The sequence below is a fragment of the Podarcis gaigeae genome (assembly GCF_964106915.1).
Source record: "Podarcis gaigeae genome assembly, chromosome: 9".
Taxonomy (NCBI): domain Eukaryota; kingdom Metazoa; phylum Chordata; class Lepidosauria; order Squamata; family Lacertidae; genus Podarcis; species Podarcis gaigeae.
Window position 1 is genome coordinate 41,300,778 of NC_139685.1, and position 15,313 is coordinate 41,316,090.

The 15,313-nt window shown below is 43.1% G+C and overlaps 1 protein-coding gene and 2 long non-coding RNA genes across 10 annotated transcripts in view; 1 reads left to right on the forward strand and 2 right to left on the reverse strand.

Moving 5' to 3' along the window:
* Positions 1 to 15,313, reverse strand: part of LOC310852560 — a 215,407-nt gene that overhangs the window by 130,718 nt on the left and 69,376 nt on the right. The gene's annotated exons all lie outside the window — the stretch shown is intronic.
* The window catches only part of SH3D19 (SH3 domain containing 19), a 73,072-nt gene that overhangs the window by 13,563 nt on the left and 44,196 nt on the right, over positions 1 to 15,313 (forward strand). For 5 of the 7 annotated variants that reach the window (XM_083755487.1, XM_083755489.1, XM_083755484.1 and 2 more), the window contains exon 2: positions 8,716 to 8,755. Coding sequence is in view for 3 of the 7 variants with exons in the window: in XM_083755484.1 (XP_083611610.1) it covers positions 8,716 to 8,755 (40 nt within the window). In the remaining 4 variants the exon portion in view is untranslated. Of the gene's footprint in view, positions 1 to 7,047; positions 7,300 to 8,715; positions 8,756 to 15,313 lie in introns of those variants that run through there. The other 2 variants (XM_083755490.1, XM_083755488.1) reach the window with 2 other exon arrangements.
* LOC310852615 lies at positions 8,624 to 11,671 on the reverse strand. Its single transcript, XR_014568322.1, has 2 exons — positions 10,061 to 11,671; positions 8,624 to 8,826 (listed from the first exon to the last, which is right to left on the reverse strand). It is a non-coding gene; the product is annotated as an uncharacterized lncRNA (long non-coding RNA).

The following is a 15,313-nucleotide window of genomic DNA, read 5'->3' on the forward strand; positions in this document are numbered from 1 at the left end:
CTATGCTAAAGGTCAGTGTTGGATAGTTTCCTTGCTTTTGATATGTTTGGTAGAACATTTTCAGCAGTTCTGAGATAATGAGCAGTTTGTAATCCACAGCTCTGTGCTGCTTCATTCTTATTAATTCAAGGGGAAACAGCAGTTGGTGCACCATGCTAATAATTGTTCTAAAGCTATCCTTTTATGCTCCTTCACCGTATTGTAGAATTTATTAGGACGAAACTGAAGTCAATTGTGAACATTTCAAATATGCAGACTCACTTAATATTGCATCTTAACTCCCTTACCCCCCACCACCCAATATTCAAATAACTGTTGTAATAGAGTGCAGGAGTGTAATTGGTTTAGCTTAATCGGCAACCTGTGAGATACTGTAGCTCAGTGATGTAACTCTAGCCCAAGTCCTGCGTATGAACAGTCCAGAGTCTGTAACCTGAAGCGTCTGTAACCTGAGGTACCACTGTATTAAGGGGCTACGCAGGAGACGATGCATTTGGTGCCCTTTAAGGGGGGGGGGAGATGGGGTCATGCTGCCCTCACAGGGCCAGTGCTGTATGGGTGGGATCTAATTCGTCTTCACAGCACTGTTGCACCAGCAGAGACATCCATCCACTAACAGACGAGGCAACGGGAATTTTTGCTCAATTTCCTCTACCCCTGTAGCTCCCCCTTCCCTGCAAGTTTTTTCTCTCCTTCCCTCCTTTGTCAGCAGACACTTCTGCTGAGTCAAAATACCAATAGTATATACAGCCCTGTGTCTGTGGAAGCACAGTCCTTGTTGGTTTAAGGCAGGAATTGGAAAGTGTGGAAGTCAATTCTTTCTTGAAACAAGCTGTGTTGTGCTGCTGTCTGCTTCCCTGCAACATCTTGTTTCTTCACTGGGTGGACTGAACTAATCCTTGCTTGCAGCGAAGCAAGATGATTGAGGGATGTGCCCTGGGCTTGCATGAGCAGTGTGTTTGGAAGAAGTAGATCTCGTCTCCAAAATCAGCCTTATGCAGATCTGTTCATACAGTGCCAAAATGTAACCTATGTCCAGTTTTAGCAGGGTATGTTTTCAGTTGTTTCCTGAAAAGGAACTGTTTTCATGTGATAACTGATTCAAGCCACTGTGTCCTGTAGGGCAGTGTTCCCCAACCTTGGGCCTCCAGCTGTTTTTGGACTACAATTCCCATCATCCTTGACCACTGGTATTGCTAGCAAGGGATGATGGGAGTTGTAGTCCAAAAACAGCTGGAGGCCCAAGGTTGGGGAACACTGCTGTAGGGTATACAGTTGTTAAGGTGTGGGGGGGAGGAGAGAGAGAGTTTGCAAACATGTTATGACAAAGCCCGGTTAAAGTACAGTGTACACAGCATGGTATCAGAAGCATTAGGGAAGTATGCTATAATGTTCCCTTCAGGGCAGGTTTTACACAGGGTTGCCAAGTAACTAATCCTGCCCACTGTTCAGATTAAGATTTTGCAAAACCCCTGTTAGTACACAGCTTTCTAGTACGGTTTTGCTCTTGCAGTATACAAAAACTTACATTTCCCTCTCCTCCACATTAAGCTTTTAAAATGAAAATATTGTTACATACTAATCACCGTAAAACGAAATGTGTAGATGAGCTATACAATTAGGATGCAGTTTATTCCAGTTAATGTTGTGTATAATCTCTTTATTATTTATTTCTCATAATTGCACCGTCTTGCAGTTTGCTATATTTAGGCTTGTCCACTTCCATAACCAAACAGAAATAACTGGTGTCCTGAGTTTCTTTTCTGTAAGTAAATTAAGCAATCACTCTTAGGTTGCAGCATGCAACTTTAAAGAGGCACTACAACACATTCTTACTCATTGGTGACAGAATGGGATTCATTTGTGAGTAAACATGCATAGGATTGCTCAGAACATAAATTTCTGAAGGATCCAATGTAGTTTAAACAATGGGCCAGATCCAGAGAACCACATGCTTGGCAGGGGGTTGGACTCGATGGCCCTTGTGGTCTCTTCCAACTCTATGATTCTATGATTCTACATGCTATCCCATCCACTTCTCCCCACTGAAGCCCCACCCCACCTGAAAAGCCTCCTTGGGAGGTCAAATCCAACATAAGATGGTGCATTGGTACCATATATACTTGAATATAAGCTGACTTTTTCAGCATATTTTTTATGCTGAAAAAGCCTGCCTCAGCTTATACTCGAGTGAAACGGGCAGCTGCAGATGGAAGAGCTGCGAAAAAGGAGCCCTTTCTCGCCGCTCGTCCCTCCGCCTGCCTCTCGCAAGGGCAGGCACAGGAGCCGTAGCTGGGAGAGGTGCTGCACTGTGCCTCTCCCAACCGGGTTCCTATGCCTGCTCTTGCGAGCTGCAGAGGCGGCGGCTGCGGAGGGACAAGCGGCTGCTCCTTCCTCCTCTGCTGCCTTTTCCGCTGTCAGCGGCAGTGGAGGAGGAATGAGCAGCCCGAAAGCAGCCTATTCGGGCTGCTTGTTCTTCCTCCTTCGCTGCTGCCACCACCAGGTTTGTGGTATGGTGAACCAGCTTATACTCGAGTCAATAAGTTTTCCCAGTTTTATGTCCTAAAATTAGGTGCCTCGGCTTATATTCGGGTTGGCTTGTACTCAAGTATATACAGTAACTACAGTGGTACCTCTGGTTACGTACTTAATTCGTTCTGGAGGTCTGTTCTTAACCTGAAGCACCACTTTAGCTAATGGGGCCTCCTGCTGCTGCTGCACCGCTGGAGCACGATTTCTGTTCTCATCCTGAATCAAAGTTCTTAACCCGAGGTACTATTTCTGGGTTAACAGAGTCTGTATCCTGAAGCGTATGTAACCTGAAGCGTATGTAATCCGAGGTACCACTGTACTGGTGGAAGGAGTAATTGACCAACACCACAGTAGAGGAACCTTGCATGAACAGCAATATAAAGACATAGAAAGCTGAGCCAGACCACTGTTTTGTCTGGCTCATCCTATGATAACTTTCCAAAATTTCAGACAATAATCTCTCCTGGTCCCTCCTGGACATGCCAGTGATTGAAGGTGGGACCTTCAGCATGCAGAGCTGTTGCACTACCACTGAGCTACAGCCCAAACTTCTCCTACAAACTTCTTCCATCCTTTTGGACAATTTCCCACTGCCACTTAAGTTACCAATGTCTCATCCTGCACTGTTCAGGAGTATCAACCAACCCGCCAAAAATGAGTTTTGAGGGGCTGGAAACCTAGCTTTCCCCACCTGCTTTACAGTTCTCATCACTGGACCAATTATTGAAAACACTAGGGAAACAATGGATCATACTTTCACAGAACAACCTTATGCATGTTTCCTTGTAGAAAATCCTATTTAGATCCCAAGTAAGTGTGCATTGGCTTGCAGCTTTAAGCAGCATGCCAGAGGCCAATATATGGTATTCAGGAATTTCTTTACAGAAAGTAAAATTAATTATTTTAATAAGATACTGGAAATAAATGTCGAACTTCCTTCTGCTCCAGGTTCTCTGGATCCAGCCCAATGTCAACAACAAAATGGACTTTGTTGTGAGCTGGCCTTGGAGTTTTATGAACTGAATGTTAACATACAATAACAGAACTACTGGGGTCTGCTTTGTAGGTTGGCACCAGCCCCATCAATTTGCACAGGGAGAGTATTTCATCTTTTATTAACTGTGTAGTCATTGTTTATATGCTCCATTTTTTAAAAAAAAAGTAATCAAAGAGGTGTACAAAAAATAACAGTATAAGTACAATATTAACTTACTACTTAATAAACTTTAGCATATTGGTACAGCACTAACAGTTCAACAATTAATTTAAAACATGTCAAAGAAAATTAAGTGAGCATAAAGCTTACCAACAGGCTGTTTAATTTCCAAAGCTGTCTTAAATCTAATGACAGCAGTAGCCAGCAACCCACCCATTTTATATACCTAGACCATAGGTAGGCAAACTAAGGCCTGGGGGCCGGATCCAGCCCAATCACCTTATAAATCTGGCCTGCGGACGGTCTGGGAATCAGTGTGTTTTTACATGAGTAGAATGTGTGCTTTTATTTAAAATGCATCTCTGGGTTATTTGTGGAGCATAGGAATTTGTTCATTCCCCCCCCCCCAAAAAAAAATATAGTCCAGCCCCTCACAAGGTCTGAGGGACAGTGGACCGGCCCCCTGCTGAAAAAGTTTGCTGACCCCTGACCTAGACTCAAAAGTCCAGAACCCCCCTCACAGTACTTCTGGCAGCTGTTCCTTTATCAAGGTTCCTGTAACAGGTGCCTGAGGCATGATAGGTGTAGGCAGCCATTCCCTGCCCCTGCCCTGTAAGGTATGTGTCAGGGGCTGGCAGGACACTGACAAGTGCGCACCAGGAGAAGGGGGGCTGCAGTCTGACTCGGGAGACGAGGGCAGTGATCTGTGGGGGCCTGCACAAGCCAAGAGGCAGGAATCAGAGCTGGGGGAAGAGGAGGAAAAGGCAGGCCAGGCAAGTGAAGGACCAGGTGCTTTCCCACCCTTCCCTGCACCACGGTCTCTTCGAACCAGGAGAGGATTGAAGCAAGAAGATCAGAAGCAGCTTCCATTCAGGTGTAGTCTATTTGCTAGGAATGGAAAGATAATGTGGTATGCTCTGCCATAGTTTACTGGCGTACTGCTAAGATTGGCACATGCCCAATAGAAAATCCTGAAGAATATTTGCATACCGTTGAGAGATTGTTGTTGTTGTAGTAGTTGTGGTGTATTGGGATGTGGGTGGCGCTGTGGGTTAAACCATAGAGCCTAGGACTTGCCAATCAGATGGTTGGTGGTTTGAATCCCCGCGACAGGGTGACCTCCCGTTGCTCGGTCCCTGCTCCTTCCAACCTAGCAGCTCAAAAGCACGTTGAAGTGCAAGTAGTTAAATAGGTACTGCTCTGGCGGGCAAGTAAACGGTGTTTCCGTGCGCTGCTCTGGTTCGCCAGAAGCGGCTTAGTCATGCTGGCCACATGACCTGGAAGCTGTACGCCGGCTCCCTCGGCCAATAAAGCGAGATGAGCGCCGCAACCCCAGAGTCGGCCACGACTGGACCTAATGGTCAGGGGTCCCTTTACCTTTACCTTATCACCTCCATTGATGTGAAAAATGCCAACAAGAAGCTGTTTGCAAAGTTGAACGTGGCATGGTGGTTCCACTAATGGATGCTGCTGTTAAGCAGCATTTAAAGAGAGTATCCTATGAGAGGCTGGTCACACCTGGGGCTAGACAGTGCTTCCTTCATTCTCCAACACACTGGGTCTGCACTTGGATTATGGGCTTTATAGAAATCAGTCCCTGAGATTTCTCAGATTTGCTATGAGCTGCCCTCTTGTGGACACAAAAGGCTGTCAGAAGTGCTGCGGGCGGCGGGGGGGGGGGGCAAAGCGTTCCATGTACAGCTCTGCTCCCTTGTGAGGGGAAATGGTCCGGCAATTAAGTTCAGTAACCTGAAAACATTCAGCATAGATGCTTATTAAATTAAAATCTAATGCCGCCTTTTACTTTATTTTTATGAACTTGTGCAGAATTATATATCCAGTTAACACGGGCATATTGTTGCAATCAAATTTCTGCAAATGACTATTGTTTGGTTGTTCAAAGATACCTTGGTGTGTTTTAACTATTTCAGGAACTGTGGTCATACAATCTTGCTTCATGCATGTCACCATGTGATATACCACACTCAGAGAGAGAAAATATTTCAGTTGGCTGCATATGTACATACATATGTGATTCACATTGTTGTTGCTGTTGGCATCCATCTGTCTCGAGAGACAATGGAATAAGCCTCCAGGAGTGAAGTGAAAATGCTGGGTTACAGGGTGCAAGCTTGGGCAGTGTATATGAAGGTCCTGGGCTGACCAGACAAGATCACCTGCATTCAGTCTCACTGATGTCGTCCAAAGGAAAGCGTAGCAACACGTTTGGCACCAGTTTGGCTGCAGGAGTTGCTGGAAAGAGGTGTAGAAGGCACCATCCAACCATTTTTGGGACTCCACTCCAGATTTTTATAGGGTATTGGTCTTGTACGCTCAATCCTCTGGAGCTCGTTGTCATATGCAGGGCAAGTTCCTAACTCATTGGTGGTTTGAAACTCAGCGGCTACCTTCACATGCACCATTGTAAATATATGTGGTGTATTTGTTGGTTTACTCTTTATTAAAGGTTTGCTGTACAATTTCACTTTATTGTATTATCAGACCTATACAGTGGTACCTCAGGTTACATGCGCTTCAGGTTACAGACTCCACTAACCCAGAAATAGTACCTGGGTTAAGAACTTTGCTTCAGGGTGAGAACAGGGCGGCAGCAGCGGGAGGCCCCATTAGCTAAAGTGGTGCTTCAGGTTAAGAACAGTTTCAGGTTAAAAACAGATCTCCGGAATGAATTAAGTTCTTAACCTGAGGTACCACTGTACTGACTCTCCAGAGCTGTACTGCTGTCTGCTCTCAGCACAACCCAAAGTCATCAGGGGTGGAGAGGCTGCATATGTATTGTGGTGTACATAGCAGTATCACTATCTAATCCTTTGGACTTGGCTTTTGGCACAGTTGTCAAAAACCTTGGCCACTGCTACGCTTCTTGAAGAAGTACATTTCTTTTCCAGATATGGGAAATATTTCAGATTCCAATGTGTCAGACTCACATTTTTATATGCCTGAGATTTATCTGTCTTCTTCCTGTATATATTAGCAGCAAGTTGTGGGACTAGCACAGCTATAAAAGTTTGATTTTATAGAATGATTATCCTGTATAAAACTGGAAATCTGTGTGACTTGCCTTTAAAAACGACATTCTTTCTTGCCAGAATGAAGTTAAGCAAAATGTATATGCATTGTTCTGAATGTATATCCTGTATTTAAGCTGCACAGCCTTTTATTTCTTGGATAGTTCTCTTTTTTTTAAGCTCCTTTTTTCTTTAAAAAAAGAGTTTGGACGCTGTTGTGTTTCACGTGCTCTTCGTCCTCCCGTTTTAAGCAGCAAATTGCAACTCCATCTGAACCATTTCCTGTTTAAACAAAGAATGAAAGGGAAAAGGGAATAACATTAACTTCCTGAATGACAGCATTCCAGTTCTGAGACTGGCCACGATGCAGCTGCCAATCAGAAACAGGCCTTGCAGGGAAGATCTGGGATGCTGTTTACATGTTCTGTGATTTCTCCTTCTCGCTTCTGATGTCGTCCAACTTGGAAAGTTCTCTTGGTTTGTTGCTGTTACATGTCTGTGTAAATAGCTAGGACTTTAATTCCCACATCAAATGGAAATTGAACTAAAAGGAAAGGGCTGCTTGTACCTCTGTAGCTTCAGGTAAGGTGATTGCCAGATTAAATTGTTGTGATGAAAGAGAGAGCTTTTCCTGTGTCTCTGAGCAGCTTTTTATGATTGTGGCTTGAAAAGTTGTTGTTAAACAACAATGTTAGTTTTGATGAAATACAGTGAAAAGCGTGTCAGAAATAAAAGGCAGAAGTGTCGTGTTGCTGTAGTATAGATGTAATATTGGTGTTTATAAACTGAAAATGTATTGGTTGCTGGGGAATAGGTGGTAAATCACTTTATTGTTTTGTCTAGAAAAAATAGAAAGACCAAATAAAGACTGAAAACTACAGCAGAAGTAGAGGCAATATTTCATCTGTGCAATGTAGATGAAGGTGCTTATATGTTGTCTTTGTGCGCATAGTGTCAACATTTATATTAATGCAAGACTGTTTTTTAAAGAAATAAACCTGGTCTGACGTGAACTAAAAGAACTTTTTTGGTTAAGAATTTCATTGAGTTAGAAAAGCATTTTTAGAAGATTGGTTTTGATATAGAAAAAGAACATTGATTGGTATGTGTGTATATATATATATATTTGTTGCATTTATAAATTATATCATACTTATATAGCCTTCCAAAAAGGAACGGAGGGGGGAAATTGTGGGCTAATGGAAATAAAGGCATTAAAAATAAATGAGCCTTTGTCAGTAAACTGAGGGATCCAACCAATCAAATTTGTTGCAATAGAACATTGCGTAATTCTCTTTTGGGATTTACATACTGGGAAGAGTTTCTCCCCCAAATCCCTATCACACTATAGTGATTGGGTGGGTCCAGTTATAATGAAATGAACTACATATTCTGTCGCCTGTGCAATGAAATCATTGTTTGGATTTATGAAAATAAATTTTAAAATGCTTTGAACCACAGTATGCCTATAGAAGCAACAATGGGGCAAGTTAACTGGGCTTGTTAATGGTGGCTGCCTGCGCAGAGATGTTTTTAAGAACATAAAAGAACTTTGGTTAAGGCAGTCTGTCTTTGCAGGAATGGCTGCAGCCACCACTCATTTCTCCCAGCCTTTTAGCAGAGTCTGCCAGCTGTGATTCATGGAATGATTTTTTTTTAATGTGCTGACTAATCCAGTGGTTTTCTTTTCCATTGCTCCCTCACTTTCTTTGCGAAAGAAAAATCTGTTGCTTTTCAGAACGGCAAATGTCGAGCACAAAAAGTAAAGTTAGTAAACATGGACAAAGTTGCGTTTCAAAAGGCTGCCCTTAACAAATGCTGAGATTGCAGGCCTCTTCTTTGCTCTCAGGCAAACAGCTCTTAAAGAGGGCAAGCAAATCTACCTCCTTCTTTACAGATTTAAAAAAAAAAATGTAAAGCGAATCATGATGGTTTGCTTTACTTAAGCAGTGCTAAATTTAAACTAACAAATTTCCCTGTATGTCTTCTCTTTTCCAGATCGTTCTGAAAGAAATAAGCCCGACCACCGCTCTTCAGGGTGAGATCTCTGTTACTGCTTTTATTTCTTTTCAGTTGTAGTTTTTGTGTGCTTTTGAATAGGATGGAAATCTGGAAAGTAAATATATATTGGGGGAAAAAATCAGTTTTCTATTCTGTTCCAGTAATTTAAATAAGTACAGACTGCCACATTGAACCTTTTAATTTTTTTTTTATAATGGGCTAAATGTTTCATAGGGTCCAGATGTGTTCTCTTTCCACTTCCTGCCCCCATTTTAACTTAATCCTCACTGTACAGGAAAAGCAAAAGGCTTACTTTAAAAGGAGCACAAATTTAACAGTTGGTGACCAAAGATTTTTTTGATAAGATAATAATTGAAATAACAAGTGGACTCTCCTTCCTTTGAGGTTTTAAAGCAGAGGTTAGATGGCCATCTGTCATGTATGATCTCATTGAGATTCCTACATTGCAGGGGGTTGGACTAGATGTCCCTCAGGGTCCCTTTCCAACTCTGCAGTTCTGTGATTGCAAGTTCTGTTTTTAAGCAAAAGAGTGAAACTAGGCAGTAATTATCGGTGTTCAGCATTAAGGTCCACCACAAACCCCATCATTAAGATATAAGAGGATTGTGCACATCAATAACATCTCATAACTTTTGGATTCTCATTTGAGTTACTTGTTTACCTCAGAATAATTCAACTAATTGTTTTAAGACCTGAGGCTGAAGCTCTTCAGGTGCAAGGGACTTTTGTGTATACAGTCATACCTCTGGTTACGTCCGCTTCATGTTAGGTTCTTCCAGGTTACGTCCTGCAGTGACCCGGAAGTACCAAAAAGGGTTACTTCTTGGTTTCGCCGCTCGTGCATGCGCAGACACACAAAATGACGTCACGCGCATGTGCAGAAGCGGCAAATCGCGACCCGCATGTGCGCAGACACGCCACTGCGGGTTGCGCTCTTCTCATGTTGCGAATGGGCCTCCGGAACGGATCCCATTTGCAACCAGAGGTACCACTGTACAATGGAATTTTCACCCTTTGGGTTTCTTTCCAACTCTACAGTTCTGTGATTCTTCTTCCTCGCCTCCCCACTCCAGACCTGAAACAGATGGGGGGCAGGGGGCAGAGCTGGGGATGGACAAAAACAGTGCAGCACTGGATACCATCCCTTACATTTTATCCTAAACGTTCGTGTTCTTTCTTTTGCTCCTGCTTCTTATTTTTTGTGTAACATTGCACTTCCTGCCCCCTATTCATTTACTTCTATCTTCATAATCAAACTCTCCCTTTTTGCAAGAGAATAAATGAAACAGTATGAATATGAAACTGAGAAAACTGCACTCACGCAATAGTCAGCTGACATCTGCTCTCTCAAGGCCTTTCCTCTACTGAATTCTGGGGCCGAGTTAAGTTTGGCTTCTTTCCAAAGTCTCCAGCGAATTCCTCTTGGCCAAATCTCACAGCCAGCACTCGTCTAAGCTGTGGTGGACAAACAAATTGTGTGTTTTAGGAGAGGGCCGACCTTTGAAAAGTGCTAACAGGATAATGATGCATGCTACCACAGGTCTCTGTTGTTGGTGGCAATATTGTCAACAAAGCAGCTGGAGCAGCTAGCTGTGCCCCTGTATCCAAATGATGCCCCTTGCTTTCTTTGTCTTGTCACGGAGGTGGAAAGAATAGGAGGAATGATAAAGCAGCAAAGAGATCTATGTCTGCTGCTCATTCTCCTGCTTTGTACTATCGCTATCCCTCTCATCTTTAGGATTAAGTTTCCATAGATATTCTGTGTCTTATAAATACTCATCCTGATCATGCAGATTTTAATACGGAAAAATGATGGAACACAGTGCACCACGCTAGAGTCACAGTGTTCGATTGAAAGAGCTAAGGAACTGTCTATTGCCATAGGCTTTAAAATACCCCAAAGAGCAAAAACAGGTTGGGGTGAACTGGGGCAGGGATTTGTTTCTGTTTCCAGTAACGGTAGCTAACAAGGTTCTGAGTGTGATATGCATGCTATTCACAGGAATGAATGCTAAACAGTTTTAATGTATTTATTGTATGTCAGCTATGACACTTGTTGTTGGCATCATCTGTCTCAGAAGACAGTGGAAGAATGCACCTTTGAGGGTAGAGTCAAACCGTTGGAGAGTTACAGTGCCTGCTGTGGCTATGGAGACCGATACAGGAAAGACATGTTTTGTTGCAGTGGGGGCAGATGAAGGCATCCAATTTTGCTGCTATTGGCGTTTTTTCCTCTCTGTGCTCCTCCCAAGAGTTATTCCTCCTCTGGTTATTGCTGTGCATACATGACTTGACTGTCTGCCTCCAGGCACCACAATTGTCTACAAAGGATTCTCATACATCAGAGTTAATGTTACCAGCCTTCATGTCACACTTGCAGACATATTTGTAACGCAGAGTTGTTCTGCCAACAGACCTAGTGCCTGAAGCCAGCTCCCTGTCCTTGCTGATCTTGCCATCTTCCGTTCTGTATACATGACCAAGCTGGCATAGACATCACTGAGGCAGAAGTGTGAACATGCTGGGAGTGTGGGCTTGGGATAGAACAGCTTAGTTTGAGAATCTCTCCTGCGCTGTGTTGCCCACAATCCTTCTGACCCAGTGCTTGTGGAAGGCATTGTTGCCCACGTCTCACTTCCATAAAGCAGCATGCTCAACACACAAGCCTAGTAGACCTTGGTCTTGGTCATTAGTATGACATTCTCTCATATCCTTTTGGAGATACAATTTGTCTAGACAATTGATTTGTGCTTGTAAAAGTTTCTGTCAAGACAAGATACGGCTCATATAAGTGAGAACACCAAAGGCATAAATGGGCAGTCTGCTTGTCTGGCGAGGAGGGTTGTTTTGGAATGTTTTTTGCACAAACTTGATTCTACATCTGTCAGCCGAAAAGCTAGAATCTTAAAGGAGGGTGGAGAATCCTGGAGGGAAACATGACCAAGCTATAAGGTGGTATTCAACTGAGTAGACCCACTAAAATGAATAAACATGACTAAGGTCCATTAATTTAAATAGGTATATACTCTGAGTAAAACTGGGTATACACAGCCCTTAACAACTTGTGAGCAGTTTACCTATAAGATCATCTTACTACATGTGCCCACTCAACTGCTTCAGTTGCTGGAATAGGCACTACTATAAACATAGCTGTCAACTTACAGATTTGAAAATAAGAGACCAGCAGCCTCGGAAATAAGGAATCAGCAGCCAAAATAAGTGATTTTCAGAGCACAGGTATGTTCGACTTCTGAGCCTCTCTGAGCCAAAGGCAGAAAGCCCAGCCAGCAGCCAAACGAAGCCTCAAGCTGTGGTTTCCACAGCGCAGCAACCCGGCAAAGGGGATGCAGCAAGGAAAACCACCGTCACCTCTCCGCTGGGAAATGCTCAGCAAAGGCGAGTCCCCAGGCAATGCGGCCGATTTGATTGGCACAAGGCATGCAGGCTCCACCCCCCAGTCGTTCTTAGACTCCTTATTGGGTGAGCAACACAGCCAAGCAATACAGTTGGAGCCTCCCTCCTCCCTGGCTGGCAGGGAGGGAGGGAAAGGAACTGCCTTCTTTGAAACCTGGGAAATTTAAGGGACATCATCAATAAGGAAGCAGCAGCAGGACATGGCGCTGGGATAAGGGACTTTCTCACCAAATAAGGGACGGTTGACAGCTATGCTATAAGCCATTCCATTGTTTAATGTGGCAGAACCTTCACTTTGGAACACCCTGCCTATTGATGTCAAGCAGATGAGTATTATTTTCGGCACCTGCTAAAAAGACTCTTATTTAGGCTGGCCTACGCAGATGCTTAGAAATGCAGATGTGATTATAAATCTGTTTTAGTATTTTAACTTTTTTGTATGTTTCAAATCATTGTAATGATCCTTAATTTTATTGTTTTATCTTTTTCAAACCACTTTTTGGAGTCCCCCCCCCCAATCAAGTGGTGTATACATTTTATGAAATAAAAATAAATGAATATAGCCGAGTTGAATACCACCTAAAGGATAAATGATGAAACAGATGTAGGGGGGAAATGAATGTCTTTACGAAGTGCAAACTTTCAGAATATAATCTCTGTAATAGCTGCTACTATTGTTAGGAATCCCCCCCTCCTTTCTGAGGTAAGGGGAATTTCAGAGATAGGACTATGGGCCTTGTTGAGAAATGAGTGGAGACTGTGCCTTTTGTAAAATGTACTTGTTTATAAGCATAAAAATCAGCATGGAAAATGGTCAAGCAACAGACAGTAGCATTGATTCCCCAGGGAGCATTCCCCTTTATGTCCTTCAGTCAGCTACAAATCTCAGGCTGTGTCTGTCAGAGGCATCTTTCCCATAGGGCTTAGTGGTGCGTCGCGCCAGGCGCCTGCCTCTCAGGGGTGCCCCAGCAAGTGGGGGAGCTGCACGTCCCTGTTGGCGGCCTCCCCTTTCCCTGCATGCCCGCCAGCTGTGCCCCGCCAACCATATGGCTGTTGGGCGCACAGCTTCCCTCCCAAGCCTTCTACGGGGATTGCTCTCCTCCCAAGGAGGCTTGGGAGGGAAGCTGCGCTCTCCTCCCATGGAGACTTGGGAGGGGCGCAATTTCACTCCCAAGCCTCTGCAGGGGTTGCTCTCCCGCAGTGGCATGGGGGAGAGTTGCACCCTCTCCCCATGGCTGGCAGTGCACAGCTATGGCCACCCCAACACTATCTGTGATAATTTTGGGGCGCTGGGCGGATATTTGCACCCTGGCACCGCATCTGTTAAAGACGGCCCTGGTGTCTGTCTAGTTGGCAATTTTGCACCTCCACGCTGCTTTTCTTTCTCTTCCACATAAGCATTTGTGCAGAACTTTGGCCTCTTTCCCCATCTTGCCTTGTAGTAACCTCAATCATAATCTACCATTTAGAAAACATTTTTGAGAGATGAGTGCTCTCTGAAGAAACGTCATCAGATCATCAGTAAGCAAGTTAAAGCAAAGAGGTCCCCCTTTTGTGTCTTCTCTAACCCGTCAGGTTTGTTCCAGAGGGTCTCCCAGTCCAGTTGGATACAACCCAGTGATTTGTACTTCTTAAACAGCTTAGAACTAGAATCTGCTTGCCTTTTGCTTTTTAAACAAAATATATTTGAGTCCTTTTAAAGCTTAAAATTTAAATAATCCCCAAAAGTTTTTGTTTTGAAAAGTGTACTTTCAGAAATCACTTTGTTAAATATAATCTGTGGAATACTGTATAATCTATGGGAATTATTTTTTTTAAGATAATCTTTGTACCTATTAATCTTATTTAATGTTATTTTTAAAATGCAATTGAGAGCTAAGAAATATGCAGGAAGGGTGACTTGTAATACTTTTCAGAACACTCAGCTCCATTAAGAAGATGCATACTAAACAATACTGTAGCCTCTTTCCAGTTTGCTTTCAGCATATTATTATAGATACATGTTGTTTTCCAGAACAAAAAAGAATTGTGATTCCTTGCTTGGTATTTTACCTTATAATACAGTACCGTATATTATTATCTAGTCCAGATGACATTCAAATAACTGGAGTTTTGTTTGAAAAGCATCGCTAAAATGAATGGAGAGCTGTAATTTAGGAATGCAGAAATTGGAACAGAAAGAGAAGCGAATTTCCAAGGCAGATTATTTGATGACCTCCTGACACCATAGAATAGAGGCCCTCTCACAGCTAACATTTTAGGAAACTGAAGGCAAAATTACTTTCTAAAGGCTGCGTTGAAAGTACATTTAAGTGCCTAAGAGAGACCTCTGCTTTGTATATTTTGATACATGCAATTAACATACCATATTTTTCTGTGTATAAGACTAGGTTTCCCCCCTAAAAAATAATGTCAAAAATTAGGGGGGCGTCTTATACACTGATATATCTCCCCGCATTTTCTTAAATCTGAGTTCCCCAAAATAGGGGGCATCTTGTACATTGGGGAGGGATGTCTTATAGATGGAAAAATACGGTAATTTGGCATTTCATTTCCATGGCCACAGTAGGTATCAGATGCAGTTCAGAGACATGTTGTTGGTATATTGATCTTGCCATGCCCCCTTCCTCCTCCCAGACGGGTGCCTCTGATACTCATAGGGCTACTTCAGCCTAAATATTTCTGGCTGTCCTGCTGTATGCGGAAGTGGAGGAAAGATAGTCAACATTAACAGTTTTGATGACTGCATTTCAAGTTGGGGTGTAAGAGGGTTTTGCTTTGTTAGAGGTATTTTTCTTTCTGGTGAAAATTCCTTTCTGGGGCATGGTATGGTAGAAACGTAGTCATGGAGAGTCAGCACAGCAAAGTTTGGCGTTTCATTAGTATAGCTCTGCATGCAATGTTGCTGCATCTGGAAAGGCAAGTTTAGAAGAGGTGTGGTTGTATTACACCAATTTAGAATTTCTGAGCCAGGCATCTTCTTCAAAGGTCACACTCTTACAAGTTTGTGTTTCTAATGCCATAAAGGGTGTAACTCAACTGAGTCAGCAGCTACTTGGAACAAGTAGTTGCTGTGTGGAGAGATAACTTTTGCTTTTTGAAATACTGGTTCATCATAAAGTATCACTGGTAACAGATTCCAGAAGGCTAGCTAGGTTAG